The sequence below is a fragment of the Phacochoerus africanus genome, chromosome 1 (genome assembly GCF_016906955.1).
Source record: "Phacochoerus africanus isolate WHEZ1 chromosome 1, ROS_Pafr_v1, whole genome shotgun sequence".
NCBI classification, from domain to species: domain Eukaryota; kingdom Metazoa; phylum Chordata; class Mammalia; order Artiodactyla; family Suidae; genus Phacochoerus; species Phacochoerus africanus.
In genome coordinates this window covers 97,387,645-97,412,631 of record NC_062544.1, presented here as the reverse complement: position 1 = coordinate 97,412,631, position 24,987 = coordinate 97,387,645, and the positions used below count along the sequence as shown (strand labels likewise).

General features: G+C 38.2%; 1 protein-coding gene and 1 non-coding gene across 2 annotated transcripts in view; both read left to right on the top strand.

The window, feature by feature from the left end:
* The window catches only part of GADL1 (glutamate decarboxylase like 1), a 157,288-nt gene that overhangs the window by 92,539 nt on the left and 39,762 nt on the right, over nt 1–24,987 (top strand). The window contains exons 13-14 of the mRNA XM_047769400.1: nt 2,926–2,977; nt 16,707–16,796. Coding sequence (XP_047625356.1) covers nt 2,926–2,977; nt 16,707–16,796 — 142 coding nt within the window. The remainder of the gene's footprint in view (nt 1–2,925; nt 2,978–16,706; nt 16,797–24,987) is intronic.
* On the top strand, nt 14,071–14,173 carry LOC125114175 (U6 spliceosomal RNA). The gene has a single exon (XR_007131723.1). It is a non-coding gene; the product is annotated as a U6 spliceosomal RNA (small nuclear RNA).

The window sequence follows — 24,987 nt, the reverse complement described above, 5'->3', positions numbered from 1 at the left end:
GAAACTCAAATGGCTGAGGTTTAAAACCACCATTTTTGGCATAAGGTAGGCGATTATGTATCTCTGATATCTGCTTAGGAAAGTTGAGAATGTGTTGCAATACCCAGGCCTATCAGTTGCTGAGGGGACCCTTGTAAGCCTTTGTTAGGACACTCAAGTTAAATGGATATTCAATAAGGGGTAATTTTAAAAGCAAATCTAGAAGAGTCATGTGCTGAAGTCTTTTTAACAACAACAAACAACTCAGGAACTCCCATTCTGCTCCTTTGCTAGGTCTCCTGTGTGTCATTTATCTATTCCCTTGACACACACACTCTCTGTAATCTCTCAGATGGAATTCATTTCACTGACTTGCATGAATACTGAGGGATTTATGGTTACCAGTAAGGAAAAGGTGAGCAGTTATACAATGGCACTTTTGTGCTAGCGTATTTCTCTAGGTGATGAGAGAGAGTCTAGAGAACTTTTTTCTTTATATTTGTAATTTAAAAAAATCACAGTGCAGTAGAATGTAGCATGTAGGTGTCTGAGATGAATCACACATGCCATGCAATATGTTCTAATATATGCAGAGCATACAGAAAGCAGATGGAAAAAAAAATCTCAGGAGTTCTGGGAGTTTCCATTGCATCAGAAGAAATTTCTAATGAGATGAGACAGGGAGACATAACTTGGTTCGGAGGTTCCAAGTGGCTGGTGAATTGAGAAAGGAACTGGAAAGGCTATTTCCAGAAAGGAATGCATGTCCTGCAGAAGGGCAAATGAAATGCACAAGTGTTAAATGGACTCATGTAACTAAGGACGGGAAGTGCTTTAGAGCAAGATTTCATCAACGTATGCTTCAAAACTAAGCCAGAATCTTAATATAATGAGTTTTTACCCAGGGGGGTGGTGACAACTCTTATTGATGTATATTTTTTCTCTCTTTTTTCTCCTTTTGCTAAGCTTAGTGGGAAGGACTAAGTTAACTTTATGAAACTATTGTTGTGTTTTGAACACATTTATCTGGATGCCTTTTGGTAGACGTGGTTTATGATTCCTGAATTTTATCCAGGAACTCAACATACACCTTTTTTCTGGCTTTCCTCAGATAAGAATAGTTTTTTTTTTTTTAATGTATCTTATCTTAAGCCTTTTTCTATATATTGAAAAGTTGCAAGGAATAAATCATCCTATGAAAGTAGGCAGAAGTGACTCAAACCTTATTTGGATTCCCTCTCTAAAACTTATGTCATTTAAGCATTTATTTAAAGAGAGGGTAAGTACCCTGTAGAAGAGACACTTTTTAGTTAGCATTTCTGAACCTAACCTCTACAGGATAATACGCTTCCAGAAGACCTTAATAGGTATTCTTTCCAAAAATGTTTCCACAGTCAGATATGTTTGGGGAATGCTAACTAATACATTAGTCTTCTCTTGGTGAGTCACAGAGTTCGTTAGCACTTTAAGGGCTCTGAGGGGGCTTTAATATAGAAACATTTTTTTAAATAAATTTTGTTGAAGTATAGTTGACTTACAAAGTTGTGTTAGTTTCAGCTGTCCAGCAAAGTAAATCAGTTGTACAATATCCATATATCCATTTCCTTTCAGATTCTCTTCCCATATAGGTTATTAGACACTATTGAGCAGATTACCCTAGCTATAGAGTAGGTCCTTGTTGCTTATCTATTTTGTATATAGTAGTGTGTATATGGCAATCACAACCCCCTAATTTTTCCCTCCCTCCCCCAAATTTCCCCTTTGATAACCATAAATTTGGTTTCAAAATCTGAGTCTGTTTCTCTTTTGTAAGTTTTTTCGTATCATTTTTATTAGATTCCACATGTAAGTGATATCATATGATATTTGTCTTCCTCTGTCTAACCTAGTGTAATTTCTAGGTCCATTCATGTTGCTGCAAGTGGCATCATTCCATGATTTTTATAGCTGAGTAGTATTCCATTGTATATATACACATCTTTTTATGGCTGCATAGTATTCCATTGTATATATACCACGTTGCATAGGTACCATATCTTCTTTATTCAGTCCTCTTTACAGACATTTAGGTTGCTTCCATGTCTTGGCTATTGTAAATAGTGCTGTGTGAACATTGGGGTGTATGTATCTTTTTTGAATTATGGTTTTCTCTGGTTATATGCCCAGGAGTGAGATTGCTGGGTCATACGGTAGTTCTATATTTAGTTTTTTAAAGAACCTAAATACTATTCTCTATAGTGATTGCACCAACTTATATTCTAGCAGTGTGAAACATTTTTAACTTTACTTTAGCCAATAGGCAGGTATTATTTGCTATGCATTCAAAAATTCTCAATGTCATTTTAGATTTTTCTCCATCATATTCCATATGTCATCTACCTACACTCTTTGCTTATGGCATAATAATTCTCTGTTTCCTGACATTCAAGATAACTTCATAGATATTCTATCAATGGCCACAACCCACTTTTTTTATTTAGCACGATACCAGTAATCAGTCTCTCTTCCTCCTGGCCTGGCCTCTGGAAAGATGATGTTGAGCTTCCTTGATCTTAAAAGAACTCAAAAGCAAAACTATACACAGAAACCCTTTCCTCCAAGCCATCTAGGTAATTTAAGTATTTGTGCTGAATCCTCATCTGGACTATGAATGGTTAGAGATATATATCCAGTTTGTTTTGCATGGCTTTCACATTTGTGTTAAAGTCTGATGCTAACATGTAAGATAGACATCATCTCATCAGAAAGATGTGTCTTTTTATTTAAGCCCCAGCAGATTGCAGTAGGCCCAGGTATCTCTCTCTAAATTCACACCTATGCCTAGATGTGTACCTTACTTGTTTCTAAGCCTTATCTCTTTGTCAGTATAGCAGTTTTGTTGTAGTCAGTCACATTTGTGGAATTTTTAGGTTGCAGATTATAAGTATCATCATGACTTTTTTTTAGGTACTTAGTAGAAGAAATCAAGAAAAGAGAAGGATTCAAGTTACTGCTGGAAGTAAGTAATTACAGAATTGTACTTGTGATTTTGTCCGTCAACAGTGATGGGGGTGGTAATTTTCTCATCTATTATATTTCATTGGTTTTTGTGTTGCAGACTTAGAAATAAGTCATTAGCTTAATTCATAGAGTCCATTATGTTAATTTACTCTCTTAGTAAGTATTTTTCCTTTGTTGAATTCACAGAGAACACACTTGCCTTTAAGTATTGAAAATTAAAGTGCTCAATAATAATTACCAAGGATAATGCTGGATAAATTATGACCTCTATCTTGATATATAAATTGCATAATGATTGTACTGCAAATATTCAGCCATGCTCCATGGTGGCCACATGTGAAAAATCAATTAAGTGGATGTACAATAAGGCATATATAGTTTTCTCTTTTTATAAAACAGTGAGAGCATATTAACTTTGAAACAATTGGAAAATAGGTCATTTTCTTGTTGTATTGTTGACTGTATATAAGAAAGAAGATGGTTACAAAGATAGAGAATTGTGTTTTTTTCCTAAAGTGTATGGTTAGAAACTATGGAAAATATCATTTAATCCTGATTTTTAAGAAATACAAAGTGTGAGCTTCTCATCAGTCTTTTTATTGCATGTACTTTATAGCAATTTTTAACTTAATGTAAAAATCATCTAGAGACTGCTACTAGCAACCTAACCTGTATATAAGCAATATGGCTATTGTGGGATATTTATTTATTTAACAAGATTTATTGAGCAATTGCTGTGTGCCAGGCACAGTTCTAGGCACTGGAGATACAAGTCAGGGACATTGCCTGCTCTCATGGTGCTTACATTCAAAGGGAAAGTGACAGGCAATAAACAAGCAAATTAATACACAGGAAACATCAGATTGGGGGAAGTCTTAAGAAAATAATAAAACAGATACATGAGAGATAATAAATAATTACAATAACTAATTATATCCAGATATGGGAAGTACTCATAATGAAAATAAATAGGGTGAACTGTTGAAATGGATGTGTAGGGGTGAGCAGCCTGTTTGGTTTGGGCAGAACAGGTAGAGCTCTGGGGCTGTCTCTGCACCGAGACCTGCTGAGTGACATAAGTAGCTTGCCATTCCCTTAGAATGAGGGACAGTCATTCTAGATAGAATCAAAGAACAGCTGCCAAGGCTGAAGGCTGAAAGGAGTTCTTGGTGTTTGTGGAGCCAAAAGATGGCACATTAAGCAAGAAATGGGGTATAGTAGGTGTTTGTGTTGGAGAGGTTGGCGGGAGCCAGGTAGGTCAGGTATGACTCTGGCTTTTCTCCCAAGTGTGATCATTGGAGAAGTTTTAAGCAGAGGGGAATCTAACAGGATGTCATGAGAAAAGAGGAATGGAGGATGGTGAGGAAAGGAGAAGAAGAGAATAAGTGAGACAAATTGGGAGACTGTTGCAGTGACTCAGGTGAGGTGTGATAGTGGTTCTCAGACAACTTAGAAATACTGCTCCAGAGGTTCTGGGAAATGGCTTCCACCACTGTCTGTAATGGGGACCTTCTAGTCTGGAAGCTTCTAAGAATCCAAACTTCCTTAAAACTAGGGATATAAAGGAACTTCCCAAAAAAATGCTGAAAAATTCATATTTAAGTAACTTTTTAATAACACTACAAAGAAGCAAGAAGACAACTTTAGAATGTGGGACATTCTGCAGGCAGCTGACCTAGTTTCCGCAACAGATCAGTGGTGTGAAGAAACGTAAAGGAGAGAATGATGGTGATCACTTCAGGGGTCAGAGAAACCTAGGAAACGTAACAACCAAAGGCAGTGTATGGACCTGTTGGAATCCTAGTTTGAATGAGCCAGTTGTAAGAAGCAAATTTTGAAACAGTTGGGGAATTTCTACTATGAACTTGTAGGTTTGTCAGTAATTTTGTTAGGCATGGGTAGCTACAGAAGAAAATGTCTATTTTCTAGTGATGAATGCTCACCATTGCAGGGGTGAAACAAGAGCTATGTGATTGGCTTGAGTTTGAATCACCTTTTTTTATATTCTTGAGATTGAGTTGCCATCTTTATTTTCTCTAGGATGAATTACCTCTTTATTTGTTCAAGTATGAATTGCCATCTTTATTTCTCTGGCTGTGGGAGCATATAGTACTTATGGAAAGAGCTGTACACCTCAGAATGGCATAATTGTTTGATGGCACTAAGAGAAAAAAGTGACAGGAAAAATGAACTGATTTTAAAATTTTATATATATGTAAAATATTATATTTTAATATTATATAATATTAAATTGTGTAAATTTTATATTTTGTATATTAAAATATAAATTTTATGCATTAAATATATGTTATATTTAATATATAAATCTAATTTAATACGTAAATTATATAATTATATTTTATATATTAAATGTTATATAAATATGATTTTATATATTAAAATATAGATTTTTAATATCATATAGTATTATATATATAAATATATATTCTTCCTAAAGGCTTAAAATTTGAGGGAGGAACCTTTTGCCATCATCTTTAGGGAATTTCAAACATTCGCATCCTTGTAATGAAAGGTAAGGTAGGTTTTAATCATTAGGCAGCCTTCTGCCCTGCATATTTTATCTGTGGGAGCCAGATGGCTCAAAAGCAGTGAAGGTGGCTTCTTCGGTGGTCCTCCAGAATTCCTACTTATGAGAGATTTTTGTATATGATTCATATTTGCCTCTTTTATCTTTACCCATTTGGAGAATAAAGTAAATGTAGACCTTGAATTTCACATGTAAGTGTCAAGTTGGTTAACCTCTTTTAGTTAGAAAATGCTTTCTTTGGATTGATTAAACATAATCCAAATTCATACTTAAGAGAAGAAATATAAAGGTTTGATGGGAGCCCAGGTCTGTGAAACTGCAGGTCTTTCGGTTTAGGAAAACCCACAGTCTATAATATATTTTTCACTGTAAAGCAGATAGGTGGTAGTAAGAGTGTGAAATGGAACATCAAGAACAGTAAGTAAACACAGCAAAACAGGGTATCCAGTATTTGAATATCTTTTCCCAAAAAGAACAAAAATAACGCATATCTTCTTGAAGATGATTGAGAGTTATCATTTCAAATGAATTCTGCATTATTCATAGGCCCATGAAAATCCCGTCTCTCTTTTTCTGTGTTGGATCTAAGATCTAATAGATATTTTCCTGGAGGTATATACTATCATTCACATATTTTATTTTGATCTCTTGGGAGAGTCCTAATTATTCAACTTTTTGTTTTTCTCTTCTTGAGTTCTACTTTAGAGAGAGTTATTTTGGTTTCATAGACTCTTCAAGTTACAAAGGATCTTCAAGGACATCCAGTCAACTTCCTACTCAATGCTGGAAACCTCTCTTGACAGTTTTTGAAACAGGAAGTCAACTTCAGCATGAAAACTTCCTGTGCAAGAGAATTCACAGTTCATTCTTCTTCCAGGGAGGTCTGATTATGCATATTCTAATACTTATTGAATCTTAACATGTATCAAGCACATCGCAACTTAGTTTGTTTTTGTTTTTGTTTTGGCTGTACCCACAGCACTCTGGAGTTCCTGGGCCAGGGATGGTAAACCTGCACCACAGCAGTGACCCAAGCCACTGCAGTGACATGCCACATCCTACATCAATGCCACTGTACCTCAAGGGAACTCCTATAGTTTTTAAAAACAGTTTTTATATAATTTTATTAGATCAAAACCTTCAAATTGCTAAATCCAATACACATCCTTTCATCTTCTTGAACTTCTTTGTACTGTTATCTATTCCTTCTCTCTTGTTTTAAAAAATTTATTGGAGTATAGAAGACTTACAAAGTTGTGTTAATTTCAGGTGTACAGCAAAGTATGTCAGTTATATAAAGAATTCTTTTCAGATTCTTTTCCCATGTGTATTATTACGTAGTATTAAGTAAATTTCCCTGTGCTATACAGTAGGTTCTTGTTACCCATCTATTTTATATATATTAGTGTGTATATATCAATTCCACACCCTAATTTATCCCTCCCCTGCCCATGTTTCCCCTTTGGTAAATTTAGGTTTGGTTTTGAAATCCTTGAGTCTGTCTCTGTTTTTGTAAGTTCTATTGTATCATTTCTATTAGATTGTACATATTAGTGATATATGATATTTGTCTTTCTCTCTCTGACTTCACTTAGCATTGGTAATTTCTAGGTCTGTCTGTGTTGCTGCAAATGGCATTATTCCATGGTTTTTATGGCTGAGTAATATTGCATTGTATATACGTACCACATCTTCTTTATGCAATCCTCTGTTGATAGACATTTAGGTGCTTCCATGATTTGGCTATTGTAAATAGTGTTGCAGTGAACATTGGGTTGCATATATATTTTCAAATTATGGTTTTCTCCACATATATCAGGAGTGGGATTGCTGGGTAGTTCTATATTTAGGGGCCTCCAGTAAGGAGCCTCCATACTGTTCTCCATTGTGGTTGCACCAGCTTACATTCCCACCAACAGTGTAGGAGAGTTCTCTCTTCTTCACACCCTTTCCAGTATTTATTGTTTGTAGACTTTTTGATGATGGCCATTCTGACTGGTATGAAGTGATATCTCATTGTAGTTTTGATTTTCATTTCTCAAATAATTAGCAACATTAAACATCTTTTCATGTGTTTTGTGGCCATCTGTCTGTCTTCTTTGGAAAATTATTTTTAATCTTCTGATTATTTTTTTACTTGGGTTGCTTGGGTTTTTTTATATGAACTATATGAGATGCTTGTATATTTTGGAGATTAATCCCTTTGTTAGTTCATTTGCAAAGATTTTTCTCTATTATGTGGGTTGTCTTTTTGTTTTGTTAATGGTTTATTTTGCTGTGCAAAAGCTTTTAAGTTTAATTAGGTCCCATTTGCTTATTTTTGTTTTTATTTTCATTATCCTAAGAGGTGGGTAAAAAAATATATTTCTGTGACTTAAAGAGTGTTCTGACTGTTTTCCTTTAGGAGTTTTATAGTATCTGGTCTAACATTTAAGTTCTTAATCATTTTGATTTTATTTTTATGTATGGTGTTAGAGAGTATTTTAATTTCATTCTTTTACATGTAGCTGTCCAGTTTTGCCAGCACTACTTATTGAAGAGACTGTCTTTTCTCCATTGTATATTCTTGCCTCAATTGTCATAATTAATTGACCATAGGCACATGGGTTTATTTCTGCTCTGATCTTTATGATTTCTTTCCTTATAAACTTCAAAACTTTTGGTTTTGTTCTTCTTTCTCTAGTTCCTTTAATCTAAGATTAGGTTATTTGGGATTTTTCTTATTTCCTGAGGTCTGTATCCCATAGGTTTTGGATCATCATATATTCATTGCCATTTGTCTCTAGGTATTTTTTTATTTTCTCTTTAATTTCTTTGGTGATCCATTGGTTTTTTTAGTACCATATTGTTAAGATTACATGTGTTTGTGTATTTTTTGCAGTTTTTTTTTTCTTGCGGTTGGTTTATAGTCTTATAGCATAGTAGTTGGAGAAAATGCTTAATATAATTTCAATTTTTTTAACTTTACCAAGGCTTGATCTGTGGCCCAAGATGTGATCTAATCTGGGGAATGTTCCATGTGCACATGAGAAGAATGTGTATTCTGCTGCTTTCCAGTGGAATATTCTATAACTATCAGTTAAGTCTGTCTGGTCTCATGTGTCATTTAAAGTCTGTGTTTCTGGAGTTCCCTCTGTAGCTCAGGAATAATGAACCCAACTAGTATCCATGAGGATGTGTGTTCGAGCCCTGACCTCACTCAGTGGGTTAAGGATCCAGTGTTTCCATGAGCTGTGGTGTAGTTCACAGATGTGGCTCAGATCTGGCATTGCTGTGGCTGTGGGGTAGGCTGGTAGCTGTAGTTCCAATTTGACCCCTAGCCTGGGAACTTACATGTACTGTAGGTACAGCCCTAAAAAAGACCAAAAAATAAATAAATAAAGCCTGAGTTTCCTTATTAATTTTCTGTCTGGATGATCTGTCCATCTGAAAGTGGCATGTTAAAGTCCCCCACTATTATTGTATTGTTTACATCTCCTTTTATGGCTGTTAGTAGTTGCTTTATATAATATGGTGCTCCTATGTTGGGTGCATATATATTTACAATTGTTCTATCTTCTTCTTGGATTGATCCCTTAATCATTATGTAGTATCCTTATTTGTCTCTTGTAACATACTTTATTTTAAAGTCTATTTTGTATGATATGATTACTGCTATTTTTTCTTTCTTTTGATTTACATTTTCATAAAATATCTTTTTCCATATCCTCACTTTCAGTCTGTATGTGTCCCTAGATCTAAAGTGGGTCTCTTGTAGACAGCCTTGATATGGGTCTTGTTTTTGTATCCATTCAGCTCATCTGTGTCTTTTGGTTATAGCATTTAATCCATTTATATTCAAAGTAACTATTGATATATAGGTACTTATTATCATTTTCTTAATTGTTTTGGATTTGTTGATGTTGGACTTTCTTCTTCCCTTCCTCTTTTGTTCTCTTGATCTTTTTTTTTCCATGTGTGTCTATTATCCTCATTTGGTTAGTGGTTCCCCCAAGGTTTTGTTACAGCATTCTGAATATAGGCAAAATTGTTGGTCTCTTAATTTCAAATGCATTTCCAAGCTCCTGCATTTGTATTTTTTCTTCTTACAAATACTGATTTTGATACCATTTTTGTCTGTGGATGATTTCCTGCATTTACTGTATGTTTGCCTTTGCTGTGAGCTTTACCATTCATAATTTTCTTTTTTCTAGTTGTGGCCTTTTCTTTTTAACCTAGATAAGCTCCTTTACTATTTGTTGTAAAGTTGGTTTGCGGTTGCCGACTTCTTTTAACTTTTGCTTATTTGTAAAGCTTTTGATTTCTGCATTGTATCTGAATGAGAGCCTTGCTGGGTAGAGTACTCTTGGTTCTATGTTCCTCCCCTTCATCACCTTAAATATATCTTGCCACTCCCTTCTGGCTTGCAGAGTTGAAAAAATCAGCTATTCTCCTTATGGGTGTTCTGTTATATGTTATTGGTTGCTTTTAATGTTTTTTTCCTTGTATATAATTTTTGTAAGTTTGCTTAGTATGTGTCTTGTTGTGTTCCTCATTGGGTTTATCCTGTATAGGATTTTTCTGTGCTTCCTCAACTTGAATGAGTATTTCCTTTCCCACATTAAGGAAGTTTTTGGCTATCATCTCTTCAAACATTTTCTCTGGCCTTTTCTTTCTCTCTTCTCCTTCTGGGACCCCAATGATGCAAATGTTGGTGTGTTTAATGTTGTCACAGAGGTCTCTTAGACTGTCCTCCATTATTTTTATTCTGTTTTCTTTATTCTTTTCTGAGGCAGTGATTTCCACCGCTCTGTTTTCCATATCATTTATTTGTTCTTCTGCCTCCATTATCCTGCTATTGATTTTTCTAGTGTTTTCATTTTAGATATTGTGCTATTCATCTTAGTTTGCTTGTTCTTTAAATCATCTCACTCTTTGTTAAACATTTGTTGTAACTTTTTTATCTGTGCCTCCATTCTTTTTCCAAGATCTTGGATTGTCTTTACCATCATTACTCTGAGGAAATCTGGATGGGCTTGGTGTCTAGGCACCATTGTTTGGAGGTTCTGGAGGGAAGGATCAACCACTACAGCCTCGTACCCTACATGTGCTCTCAGATGGCAAGGCACTTCCGACTCTAACTCCAAGAGCCATAGTGTGAGCAGCTGCTGCCTTGCAACAGGAGAAGCATCTGCCATCCCCATTATAGTTGCAGAGAGCAATCCCCTGAACCTCCTGGGAAAGTGAGGGGCCTCATGAAGGGCATCTTCCCCCACGGCCACAAACAGATCTTCCACAAGCCTTCTGGCAAAGGGAGGGGCTGTGGGAAATGTTACAGCCACTCTCCCCCACCCCTGCTCCCATGAGCCATGACCTAGTGCCATCTCCCTCATGGACCCCTATCGCTAGTAGCCACCCAGCTCCAGGAGAGGTAGCATGATGCCACTGCTCTCATCACATGCTCTGGGTACATGTGAGCCACCACCACCCCCAAGAACTCTAGGACTGGGCACCAGCCACCGACAGCATCTATACACCCACTCTCAAGGAGGCCACAAACATAGAAAGTTAGACAATATGAGATATAAAGGAATATTTTTCAGACAAAGGAACAAGGTGAAAACATACAAAAACAACTAAATGAAGAGGAGAGAGGCGGTCTACCTGAAAAAGAATTCAGAGTGATGATACTCCATCTCTCTTGAAATTGTCTCTTTTCTTTCCCAGTTTGTCTCCTTTCCATGTAACTTTATCTTCTCAGTCTCTTTGTGAAGCTCTCATCTGGATACCACTCTTTTGTCTTTGTGCCTTTATTGTGTGCACATACATTCCTTAAAATGTTTTATCCATATCTAGAGCTTTGTGATCAATAGTCTCAATGATGTCTCCATCCTTCACTTGTCTCCTAAACTCTAAGCCTTTATAAATAGATGTGCCCTAGAATGTTCAACTAGATTCCCACAGGCATCTCAAATTCATCGTTTCTAAAGCTGAAGTGTAGCCATTTCTTTTAGCAAAATTTTGGTAAATTCATTTTCAAGATGAATTATGGAATTCTTTTCCATTAGAACTATGCTCCATCTTCTTTTTATTCATGAGAACTATGACCCACCTAAACACCAGTCTTTTTTTTTTTTATTGCTTTTTAGGGCCACACCCACAGCATATGGAGATTCCCAGGCTAGGGGTCCAATTAGAGCTACAGCTGCCAGCCTACACCACAGCCACAGCAACATCAGATCTGTGCTGCATCTGCAACCTACACCACAGCTCACAGCAGTGCTGGATCCTTAATCCACTGAGCAAGGCCAGGGATTGAACCATATCCTCATGGATCCTAGTAGGGTTTGGTAACTGCTGAGCCACGATGGAAACTCCATAACACCAGTCTTGATATTTTCGCCACCTTTTCCCTTCTCCACTTCTAAAGGCACCACCTTAGCTCAGGCTCCCCAACTACTCAGGTTGGCACTGGACCCCAGCTCATCGTCTGTGTCCAGTCTTAGATACCATTTGCTGTAGCCACACTGTGGGATTCCTAAAATGAAATGATTGAAACCCTCCAGTTGCCTCTGGGATCAAGCCCCAACTCCCCAGCATGGTGGGTGAGGAAGCTTTTCATGGATGGGTACCCACCTCTTTCCAGCATTACTTCTGTAGCATACCCTGCCATCTATGCATCCCAAGTACCTGCCTTCACCCTGAATACACTGGCTTCTACAAGGGTGCTGTGTATTTTGCCAAGAATGTTTCTTGGGTTATGAGAAAGTTCTTCTGAAATGCTCATCCCATGGTAGTTTGATTGCCTGTCCCTAGCTTTATTACTATTCTCTGAGTTCCTGGAGATAAGCGTAAAATATAAGTCATTTTTCTTATCCAAATGCCTTGTGTAATATCTAGAACATAGAAAAATTCTGAGTTCTATACTGTGTTTAATTCTTATTAAATTGAACATTTATTTCAATTGCCCTTCTTTAGACATGCTGTACTTTTTTAAGATTCCCCTTAAATATGTAGGCAGAAATTAATACAGGGACATGTCTTTCCCAGTACAGGTTTTAATGAGGCTGTTCATCCACTTGAGAAAGACATTTCTTTCTACCAATAGTTCCAACTAATAGTCACTACACTAATAGAGTACCTTCTGTGGGCCAGATGTGGTAGTAAATATTGGAAATAATGTATTTTTCATCAAACCTCTTCTGTCGGGGGAGATGATATAATCTCCATTTTATGGATTGGGAAGCTGCAGCTGAGAGAGTTTGACACTTATGCAAGCAAAGGCCTGGTGAAGTTGGGATTCAAACCACATCCATGTGACTCCAAAACCCAGGATTTTGGTGCTAATAAGGGCTGCCTTTGCAGTTTTCAGTAGTCCAGTCGATAGTTAAAACTTGTAAGCTTGAAGTAAAATAAAATTCACTGTGATCCTCTTCTCCATCTTATACTTGCATGTTTGATCATGTCAGTGTATGTGCTAGATTCTACATTTATCCCTTAAAAAGATAGTGCTAGCTCTGTTTATTATTGTTATTATCATTATTACTATTATTGTGACCTAATACCATCAAAGCAACAGAGATGAATTTCTTTTGACAAAACTTGGTTTAGAGAATGCAAGCTACTGCAGCTTGGTGACCAATGACGTTTCTTCTCAAGTGCCGCATGGTATTTGCTCAAAAACCCTTGCTGGAATCGACCTCAAAGCATTAGCTTTATTTCTTAAAATATATCTATTTTCTTTCTCTTTGAAAGTCAGGGTAAAATGAACCTTTCTTTTCTTTAGTGACACTTCTCTACTTTTCTATGAATTTTTAAAGATCGTGGCATTGCTTTTATTGTTGCTGTTTTTAGGTACCCCTTTCTGTCTTTTATCAGGTCCAGAGACTTGGGTCCTTTTTATGCATTCTCAGTGTATGGTGTCAAGACAGCATGGACTAAATGTGGTCCAAAGACACCCAACAGGTCAGGCTTTCACATATGTAGGAATTAAGTGGCATGTAAACAGTTCTACCCTGAAAATACACTTTAGTATATTAAAGCCTCTTGAAAAAGTCTGTATAATATAACAAGCTCCAGAGACAAAGAGACAGGAAAAAAAAAAAACTCAAATATGTTCCTTATGAACATTCAAGGGATGTTTTTTCCAACTTTTAATAATTTTAGGAATAACTGTAGTAAAGGTATTCTGCAAAATAGAACACCAGATTTCCTCCACTGAAATGAAAGTATTGAAAGGGCTTCTTCACCAGTTTTTAAATGTCATAGCACTGGAGCCATCCCATTCTAAAAGAGAATGGGCAAAAAAATCACAGAGTTGTCACTTCTAAAATATCTGAACTGAAACTTATAAAGAAGAACATTTAAAAGATCGTTCAAAAGGTCTAGGTGCTAACTTATAGAGCATATCTGGTAGCAGATAGAAACTGTGGCAAAATTATTAATAATGTTACCACATAAATGTAAAAGAATGGCTAATTTAATGATGTATTAGGGTCCCATAAGAAGGCAAAAACTGCACAGTAATTTGAAATGGGAAAGCGCAATGTAAAGAATTATCATGCTTGCTTCAGCAGCACGTATACTAAAATTAGAGGGATGTAAAAAAGATTAGCATGGTCCTTGTGCAAGGATGACATGCGAATTTGTAAAGAGTTCCATATTTAAAAAAGAATTATTAACAGAGAGTTGGAGTCATGAGAGATCACCTCATAGAAGAGAGACCCTAAAAATAGCAGTTAGCACATACCATGGAGAATAGCCATCACTCCTAGAACTGGGATGGAGCATCTGGGGAAGGGGCCAGTCTCCCAGGCTGAGATCAGACTTGTTTGGGGATGGGTTCACTGTGGCTCATGAGATGGCAGGAAGTCCACTGAGGTGTCACACCTGTGGGGTCTCTAAGAATCCACCTGCTAGAGCAGTAGAAGACGCAATTTTAGGGCACTGCCAAATCTCGGAACTCACTCAAGCCACCCAGGCAAGGTGCCTCCCTGGCAGCCCTCCCCTGTGCACTCCCCTGAGGAGAGTGTGCAAGAAAAAACCATTATGGGCACCCACCTGTGGCCAGGCTGCTGTGAGGCCATCCCAGGGCATGGTTATGGGGAGGCTATCAGGGGCCCACTTGCTGCTGGTCACAGTGCTGGTGAAAAGAGCCCTGCCTATTGCAGGAGGCCCGTGAAGTGAGCACATAGGACCAGAAAGAGTCTCTTCCTTCTCCTCATCCCTCCAGCACCCTCTGCTGATCAAGTCTCCAGTTGGACCAGACAGCAAGGAGAAATCTTTATGTAAAGTCCACCTCCATTACTGGAGGACATAAAGAATGGGTGGATTTGGTAACCATGGCTGAGAGGTAACAAATGATAATGACTTAAACGGTACCTGGAAAAAAATCTTCATTGACATAAAGATACAAATTTCTGGAATCTAGTGACAGAAAATAACTGTGTTTTCCTTCTACATTCTAATCAACCATAGTTACTTTATTTGAAAAGATTTGCTCACATTAAGTGATTAAATAGTTTGAAGGCCAGGACATTCTATTCTAGATAAAGCAAATTAATCATAAATTAGAAAACCAAGTGTAAATTGTGTAGATTTATAAACACTCTTATTGTCTCATGATAAATGTTTGTGGAAATTGAGTTGAAATACATAGTACTCCATTTTGAACTACTCTTTGTTTTGAAGATTTGTAGCTCCTTTTTTTTTTTTTTTTTTTTGTCAAATTCAGTAGGCACATCACAGACTTCACAGGTGAAAGGATGATCAGATCAAGAGCTTATCTTGTTGAGCTGGGAATGTTTCTGGACTATCACTTGTAATTTAAAATCCACTGAAATCAAAACTCTCTATAGTACCAGTTTTGATTTTAAGATATGAGATGATAGCTGTTTCCTCTCTCTGAAATACTTTGAAACTGTATACTGACACTGGAACATAACTCTGTTGGTTATTGATAACACTGATTATTACCTACAAACTGTGTTTGTGGTGGATAAATGGAAGTCATTTCAAATACTGTCAGCACTAAGCATCAGATGAGGAAGGTGCTGAGTGGGTGGGCATGACCCATAGGCTTTCCTGAATACAGTTCTGTGTATCTAAGTCATAACCCCTGGCATAATGCCCCGACTCACCTGGTCACTGATCACAAGTCTGTGATGGCCTTTGGCATGCCCTGTGTTTATGTGCAGTGAGGGTGGAGGGTGTGATGGAGATGACCCCCTTGTCTGTGTGACAATAGCTGCACTGAAGCCTATTCTGGAACTTTATCCCACATTTAATCAAATTGTTTCTGATAGGAAAACAGATTACTAGAGAAGATGACTGGGCTATGGCCACTTTAGACCAGAGTTTTTCAAACATAGACCATGTAGTACTCACCTCAGGAAAACTGAGATGATTCTTAAAATGCCAGTTCTCCAGCCATTTCTGTGATGGACTGAATCAGACTCAGCACTCTGAGCCCAGGGACTGAGAGTCTACATTCTAGGCAAGCCCTCTAGCCAACACACCCTTCCTGATACTGATACTTGAGAGTTAGGAGTGAAATGATGCTCTTTTTTTCATTCTGAAGATGTATGACCATGGTCACAACAGGACTAGTTAAGTGAAGCCCACGTATGTCGTATATTATCAACTCGGGTAGTGGGCGATTTTGCATCTGTCAAGTGTAGCAGGTAATAGAAGACTGCTTTGGCTACCTTAAGTAGAAAAGAAATCATTGGAAGGATGGTGGTGTGTGAGAGATAAGGTCAGGGTTGAAGACAGAGAAGCCAGGGCATCGTGGGTATCTGTGTATCAGGGGCTAACTGAAGGTCACAACCACACTGAGTCACCTTCAAACCTCATTATGTTTTTTCTTGGCTCATGTCCTACCCAGATGGAAGAGCGCCCCCTAGGTGCACCCAACTGAGAAGAACGTTTCCCAATTAGCTGTTATCTAAGATGGAAATCCTGTGAAATCAGATTGTTATGATCATTATTTAACTACAGAAGTGATAAATTCATTTGAGTAAAAAAAAAAAAAGAACCCCCCCCAAAAAAAGGCAGATTGGATGTCTAATCCATCAGATTCTGATGTTATCAACTTAATACACACATGGTTACTCCTAAAGAAATTAGCTAAGAGCTAAATTGCATTCTAAGAGTAATCTTAGGTAAATAAAACAACTTTCAAAATTTTCTTCATCCTCAGCCTGAATATGCCAATATTTGCTTTTGGTACATTCCACCGAGCCTCAGAGAGATGGAGGAAGGACCTGAGTTCTGGGCAAAACTTCATTTGGTGAGTAATAGGAATATTGCATTTTTCCTGTCAATGAAGCAGATCCAGCGCCCATTGCCTATTGATCCTATAAATAATTTTGTATTTGGAAGAACTTCTTGAAGGTCTAGAGACATGCCAAACAGTTCTAAGCATTGTTTACATTTAACAAGTCAATGTACTTGACACACACACAAATTCAAAATAATTGTGCTGTTTGCAAGATGGTTGTAGAATTTATCAGACGTTGTTATTCATAGTGCACTTGAGAGCATGTGATCTGGTAATACTTAGTATCATATGATTAATGGCGTCTTCCTTCACCTCTGCTGGTACATGTCTGTGACTGCTAGCATCACCTTATTGACAGATAATGTTAAAGTCTGAGTCTGGTATGTTTTGTAAGTGGGAGACTTTCTCTTTTTTCTACCAAGGGACTTTAAGCCCATGTGATAAAAAGAAAAGAGATGACAACAATGAATTTCATCCAATTATTGATCTAAATGTTCAGAAGATGTCCTCCAACACAGCTTCAAGGGCTGACCACCCAGAGGGAGGAGAAGTGCCGGGTGCTAGGGATATTTGTGTCTCACCTGTGCCTCCTCTAGCATGGCCCTGCCAGGGAAAGTCCTGCCTCTAACCTAGGTTTCCAAGAACTGTGAAGTTTCCTGAGTTAACATTGCTTGATGCCACATGGACATAGAGTAGATTGAATTGAGCCAGTGAGTGTCCCCTGAGGACTCTATAGCCATTCCATTTCATGCAGAGTTTTCAGTAGCAGGTACCATCAAGTCGGGGCATCCTGTATTGCTTGCATCCTCCCTTTCCAGCACAGCCAGCTGCATGGCCCGAGTTAGTGATGGCTCTGACTTGCCAACTCCCCCCTGCCCTCGGGGAAATCAATGATAGCTTTAACAGTTTTTACAGGTGATAGTCCTTCTGTTTGCCCCCTGGGAGAAAAAGAAAACCCTCCCAGTCAGGCAAGGGACAGACAGTCACTGGGTGTTCACTGTGCCAGGCACTGGAGATACAAACATCAAAGGGACTTAGTCCCCGCCCTGGGAAGCTCATATTCTAGGAGACAAGTGAGTAAAGAGATCATCACAAGGTAACTAGTTCCAAGTTGGAGATAAATCCTTTAAAGACAGAGATAAAGGATATCTACCCCAACATGTGACAGAGTCTTGAACAGTAAGTAGGTATGAATCAGGGACAACAGTGAAGAAGTGGGTTCCAAGAAGGATCACAGCATGACAGCCCAGAGACCTGAGAGGGGAGGGTGTGATCAAAGACCACAGTGGGCAGAAGGGCAATGTTGGGAGTGGGAAGAGAGCAGCAGGTGGGGGTGGCATGGTGGCCCGTGTTTTGCAACAAGGCCCTTGGAATTTGTGCCTAGTTAGGTGGAGGTGGGAAGACTGTGGCCTTTAAGCCATAGCCACCTGGATGGTCACCTGCAGCATCTTCTTTAGCCTTGAGTCACTTCCTGCTTATTCATGGCTCATTTAGTCCCCTGCAAGGTACACAGTAATACCCAATATATAAATGTGCTCCCTCTTGGCAAACCTGTGATCAGGCAGCAGAAAGAGAGAGATTGATGCAGGGGGCTACCTGTGCCTTTGCCTAGGCAAGCCTTCCATTGGCCATTTCAGACAGTTAGCATTTCCTTAGATCTGGCTTGCCTTTTTGTCACACAAATGGCTAAGTGCTAAAGAATACATTTCAGATGATAAGTAGCCCATGAGAAAGAGCAAGAGCTGGACAGTGTGAGAATTTAATGGTGAGGTTTCCACGGACATCTTCCACTTTGATGGAATGCAGCAGGCATTGTTTGGTGGCTGGGGGTATAATTTCTTACAGTTAAGAGAGATATGGCTGCCATTTTTCTCACTTTTTGATTGTTAAGAAAAGCAATAGAGAAGGTGATATTTGCGTTTTATGGACTCAATACTGTTGTACGGACATGGATCAGGATGACTAAATAGCCCCATTACATTTGGAGATACTGTCTATTTACTCTTCCTTTATTTAAAGAAATATTTATATTATCTAGTCTCAGAAAATTTGAAATTGAAGATTGAAATATAAGCTAAAATCAGATAATTCAGCATCTAATACAATTTTAATCTGAACTGGAAATCGAATCTCAGTCAGGACATTCTTGTCTCTCCCCATTATTTGCCAGCATTGATTCTCTTATGGTTCACATCCATGAATCTCCATCCCTCAATTTTGGAAATGCTTGTCTGCCATTTAGAACCATGGTGCCCCTGCCTAGGCTTATGTCACACTATTTTAATTGCCCTGCTTGCTTCTGATTCGTAAACATGCATGCTGCAGTCAGATTATCGCTGGTTCTCAGATTCTTAGTTTCCTTTTATTCTCTCTTTGCGTGGGTGTGTGTGCATGAATTTGGCAAGGCTTGGAGGCATATATATATGTGTTTATCTATTGTTGATCTGTGTGGTTTTATGCTTACTGTAGTATGAGAATCCAAGTGTGTGATTTATAACCTGGAGTGCACTGAAAGCACACTTGAAATTTATTTCTGGTTTTATCTTGGGTGAAGAATCACAAACAAATAAATAACGAAAGAAGGCTTTGCCCCTCTGATTCAGACTACTGTTAGGTGGAGCCGTCAGATTTCAGACTCACTGGTATAGTGAGTCTTCCCTGTGGTGGCAGGAGGGGAGAGGGAGTATTTGGTAATTCATTTGGAGTTTGAGTGTGTTAAAGGTGTGTGGGTGCATGCACATGTGAGAACATCGTCACTCTCCAATCTAATGACACTGTGACAACCCCTCTCTGACACTGTGTTCAACAACCAAGTTTTTACGATGTCCTCCGTAAATGCTCTTTTTGATTTTGGGGGGAAATTGTGGTATTCTAGATTTTTATTACTCCCCTGCCCAGATTGTTTCTGCTTCTTTTCTGGTCTCTGCCTCCTGTTTATTTTCCATACACTCTGCACAGCTATACCTGCAGCCCTTCTTTATCTGGTTGCCTTCCCAATGGAAGCCTCTTAATGCTTTCCTATTCTTTATGGAAGCAGCTTTCAACCAGACAGCCCAGTGACCACTGTTTATAATAATGCTGTTAATGTTTCCTTTATTCTCCTGGGATGAAACCAATAGAAAATAGCACCTATCTACACATAATTTTGTCCAAGGCAGTAGAAGGCCTTACATGTCACCTGGAGAAAACATAATCTTTACAATAAAGGTGTATTTTCTTACACCAACATTTGGCATTACAATATTAGTCAAGACAAGGAAATAACATGCTCCCACATACTCAGAATCACGGTGCATGTGAGCAGTCTTCAAATGCAGGCTCTTATAAGTAGGTGATGTTGCTGATGCAAATAACAGGAACGCAGTGTCCATGGGTTTGACTTCCCACAGCCCACTCACACCAGCAACACTTATCCACTTGTGACTGGTTGATCCATGGGGCACTTGAGATAACAGTAATGGGAAATGAAACCAAAGAACACAGATAAATCTTCAGTTCACAAATATCTTTTTTTGCCTTGTTTACTCTTCCACACACAAGCATGATTATACTTTGCTCCATGCTAGCAGTACCGCTAGCCTTGTCTGTAACATTCACATATGAATCAAATTGATTACTAAAATATGCCAGTTTCCGTAGTTTCTGCTCAGATCTTAAGGCCCATCTGAAATAATTTTGAATTTCCAGATCTATCAGGGTGAGCATTGAGGAACTGCAGAAACTTGATTAGCATCATGCAATACTGAACCACTGTGTCCCGAGTACAATTTTTTTAGTTTATAGGTTGCAAACCCAAATACCTGTGGAAGCTAGGTAAATAGCATGCATGAGAAAAGTAGATGGGGCATAATATAATAGGAAGTGGTGGGGACTATAGTAAATCAGAAAGCAGTGACCCCAGCTAAAGGGATGAGCCTCTGTTTACATAGCTCCTAATGATGGCTGCCATGTGGGATGCAGATCTGGGGTGCCAGGACTTATTCATTTTTAAGGGCTATTAGATTTACAGATACTTATGTGAACTATCCTTTACTTTAAATGTTTTAAATGTTGGCACATGAAAAATTTGTAACACCGGTGAGGTTTAGCCTTCAGGCTTTTAGTTTGCAGCTCTTACCTAAATCCATCAGTGCTTGATCACCTGTTTCTGTTCATATGTCCCTGGAAGTTCCTTAAGATGAGGATGTGTCCCTTCTTTGTCTTTGTTCCCCCAGGGCACCTAATCTGATGGCCACTCTCTGGCCCATAAACTTTGAGGGATGTCTGAGTTCTGCATCATCTACCAGGAAAAGAAAACCCACTTTCACATTCTGTCAGACTTGTAAAAGGGGGGTTTTAAGAACTGCCATCTTGTGGTCAGTGTGGTAGCACAATTACGGTATGTGGGTATTTGCTGTCCTGTGTTTTCTCCTTTCCCACTTCTGAGGATTAGACCTGTTCTCTCAGCTCTACACTTCTCTTGAGTCTTCTCTAGCCTTGAAGACACCTGTCTCCTAGATTTTCTGAAAGCATCAGCTGGCCAGTGTTAAAACCCATAAGAGCAAGGTAAGGAGTCTGGAGGCAGAGAGGCAGGCATGGGAGAGAGGGGCAGAAAGGCATGGTGTACTGGAGGCAAGAATTCTATAGATAAGGACAATTCCCAGCCTCCCTTCTCTGAGAGCCCTAAGGAGCTGTGTGTGTGTGTGTGAGAGAGAGAGAGAGAGAGCATTCCATGTGATGGAATATCTGCCCATTCCCAACTAGTCACAGCCTGTCAAGGGATCATGTTGGTTCACACCATAAGCATTGCACATATTGGACCAATGACCGAAACATTAGCCCTGGCTGAGACCCCCAGAACCCTTCCAAGACCCTTTGAAGCTGAGGGAACCATAATAATGACTGAGACTGACTTTGAACCTGACCTAGAAGAATGGTGGCTTGAGGTTGGATTTAATTTTATTTAAAGGATATGAAATACTGTGACATTTCTTACATACCTGAGGTTATGGGGCAAAATTCATATCTACTATACCATTAAGGAAATTGCTGTGGACTTGATGGAGTATTTATTGTTGCAAAACAAAGAATGGACCCTGTGCAGAAAGGAAAAAACAACATGTATTTTTTATATATTTTTAAATTTTATTTATTTTTATGATTTTTATTTTTCTGTTATAGTTGATTTACAGTGTTCTGTCAATTTCTACTACACAGAAAAGTGACCCAGTCATATATATATATATATATATATATATATATATATATATATATATAGTCTTTTTCTCACATTATCCTCCATCATGTTCAATATATTTCTTTTTCTTTTCTTTTTTTTTTCCCAAGTTATCTTTGAAGTCCCTTTGCCAGTACCAAACCTGCCCCCTGGTGGCATTTTTGCTCATTTCTCCTTTCCTAGCTGGGAAGCGATGCTGTTATAAAATGTTACAGAATTTTGGTATGTTTGGGTGAGGGCTACTGGATTCTGCTAAACCAAGAACAGCTCCCCTGAGGAAGGAATTCTCAGAGGATCAAACTTATCTGTGTGTTTTCACTTTAAACATGCTTCTGTTGCTCTTTTTTTTTTTTTTTTGTCTTTTCTGGGGCCACACCCACGGCATATGGAGGCTCTGAGGCTAGGGGTCTAATTGGAGCTGTAGCCGCCGGCCCACGCCACAGCCACAGCAATGCCAAATCCGAACCGCATCTGCAACCTACACCACATCTCATGGGCAACACCAGTTCCTTAATCCACTGAGTAAGGCCAGGGCTTGAACCTGCGTCCTTGTGGATGCTAGTCTGCTGAGCCATGACGGGAACTCCTCTTTGTCTTCACTCCTCATTTCTCCAGCAAACTCTTCTGTGTTTACCTTTGCGTCTGCTTTCTGGACTTGATTCTTCCTGCAGTCTCACCATGCATCTCCCTTTCCTTCTCTGCCCTCCCACCATCTCCTCTCCTTGCTTCTCTCATTCTCATTCTCCTTCTCACAGTCTCATTCTTCCTTTTTTCTCTAATATATTGGTCCCCTCAAGTGATAAGCACATCTAGGCTCTGACAAGCTTAAACAGAATAATTTTATGATTTTCTCTTAATCCTGTTTCCCCTCAAGGTATGTCCCTGTCTCTTTCTCCATTCATTTGGACTAAACTTCTGAAAAGAGAATCTTAAAATGTCTCGCCCTGTATAATAGTCTGTGTAATAGTTTAATAAAACCATTCCCATAATTTGGAGTGTTTGGATTCTTTCCAGCATTCCCCCCTTGTGAGCAATAAAAAATGACTATCTCTATGCTCAACCCACTTTTTGCTTTTTTATCCCAGAAGAGAAAGTGCTCTCTGTGTAACTGCTGATTATGGAAATCAGTGTGGTTTCGATCCTGACTCTGACTGTGGATTGTGATAATGACTTTTAAGAAGGTTACATCCTACCCGTAATCAACGAGTACACAGCTTTCTATCTAATTGGGGCAACATTGGGTATTGCCTGTTTGAGGGAAGTGTTAATAGAAAGGTGGAAAATCCTACCTTAAGTTTGCTTTACTTTTATTGTATTAATTGTCATTGGGCTGAACAATTTTCTATTTTTCTTTTTTCTTTACTGATGGTACCTCTCTGTCAATTCATTGGGGTTTTTTTCCTTATTTATATTTTGAGATCTGATGTTTTCCTTATACATTTGAATAAGGGTATATTTAGTTTGAGTTTTAAAGCCCTCTTTGTCAGATGGAATGCAAATAATGCCCTCAGTATAATGTCCTTTTTATTTTAGTCTTGCTGTTTTTTCATTGTACAAAAGTTTCAAATTTTTTGTGTATTCAAATCTGTCAGTCCTTCCCTTCATGATTTATTCCACTGCTTCAAAGCTGGAGTTACTGCTCTTTCACAAATCTGATAAATATTCTATTCCATCTCCTGCTGGTTTTTCTGTCATTCATTTTTTTTTTTTTTTTTGTATTTGGCTCCTTAATCTATGTGGAGGTTATTTTTGCGTACAGTGTAAAATATGTATCTTACCTGATCAGTTCCCAAATTGTCATCATCCAGTTATTCTAACTTGACATATTAAATAATTCTTCCCAACATTTTTTTTTTATTATGGGAAGCTTGTGTTATCATGTGTTACATTTTTAAAAACACTTTATTCTATTTCTGGATTTTCCAATCTGTTCTATTGATCTGTGTTTCTGTTTCCATGCCAGGAACTAAAGTTTTAAATGGTGTTGCTTTATAATGAGCTCTCGTGGCTGCTAAAATACTACCCTTCTGGTTCTTTTTTTTAAAAGAGCATTCCTTAATATTATATTTAATTTTTTGCGTGTATTGAAGAACTTTCTTTAGTTGAAAAGACATCTTGTTAGGATTTTTATTGATGTTTAAAATCACTGGATATGGAGTTAAATAAATAATACCAATGCTGCTCAATGTCTTTATAACCATGAACAAGTTACTTAAAATCTCTTTGCCTCTTCTTTTTTGCCTGCACTCATGGCATATAGAAGTTCCTGGGCCAGGGATTGAATCCAAGCTGTAGCTGCAACCTGTGCCACAGCTGCAGCAATGCAGGATCCTTAACACACTGCATCATATCAGGAACTCCTGCCTCCTTTTAAAAATCAGTAGCATGGGGATAATACAAAGCATCTACCCGAGTTCCCTGGTGGCTCCGTGGATTGAGGATCTGATGTTGCCACTGCTGTGGCTCTGGTCACTGCTTTGGCACAGGTTCTGTCCCTGGCCATGACCCATGGGAACAGCCAAAAAAAAAAAAAAAGGCGCATAATCCATAATCCAGATACAATGCTTGGCACAGAGTAAGTGTTAATTAAATATTACCTTTCATTATTATTAATCCTGTTTCCCCATTTTTGAAGGACTATATAAGCCTTAAGTGCCTTCTTCATGGCTTTTTGCTTGTCCTCCTCCAAATTACTTTAAATACTGTATAATAATAAACTTTCTAAAATACAATCCTGCATATGACACTCTTTATGTTCCTTTGTCCCAAAGGAAAAAGTCCACAATCATTCAGGGACTCCAGAGATCAGATTTAACTCAGCCGTCACTCCCTGTCTTCTGCTAACCCTCTTTTTAAATTTCTAGTTTGTTTGTTTATTTATTTATTTGTTTATTTATTTATTTATTTGCTACAGCATGCAGAAGTTTAGTGTGAGATCTCAGTTATCAGACAGGGACTTAACCTGAGCAGCAGCAGTGAAAGCAC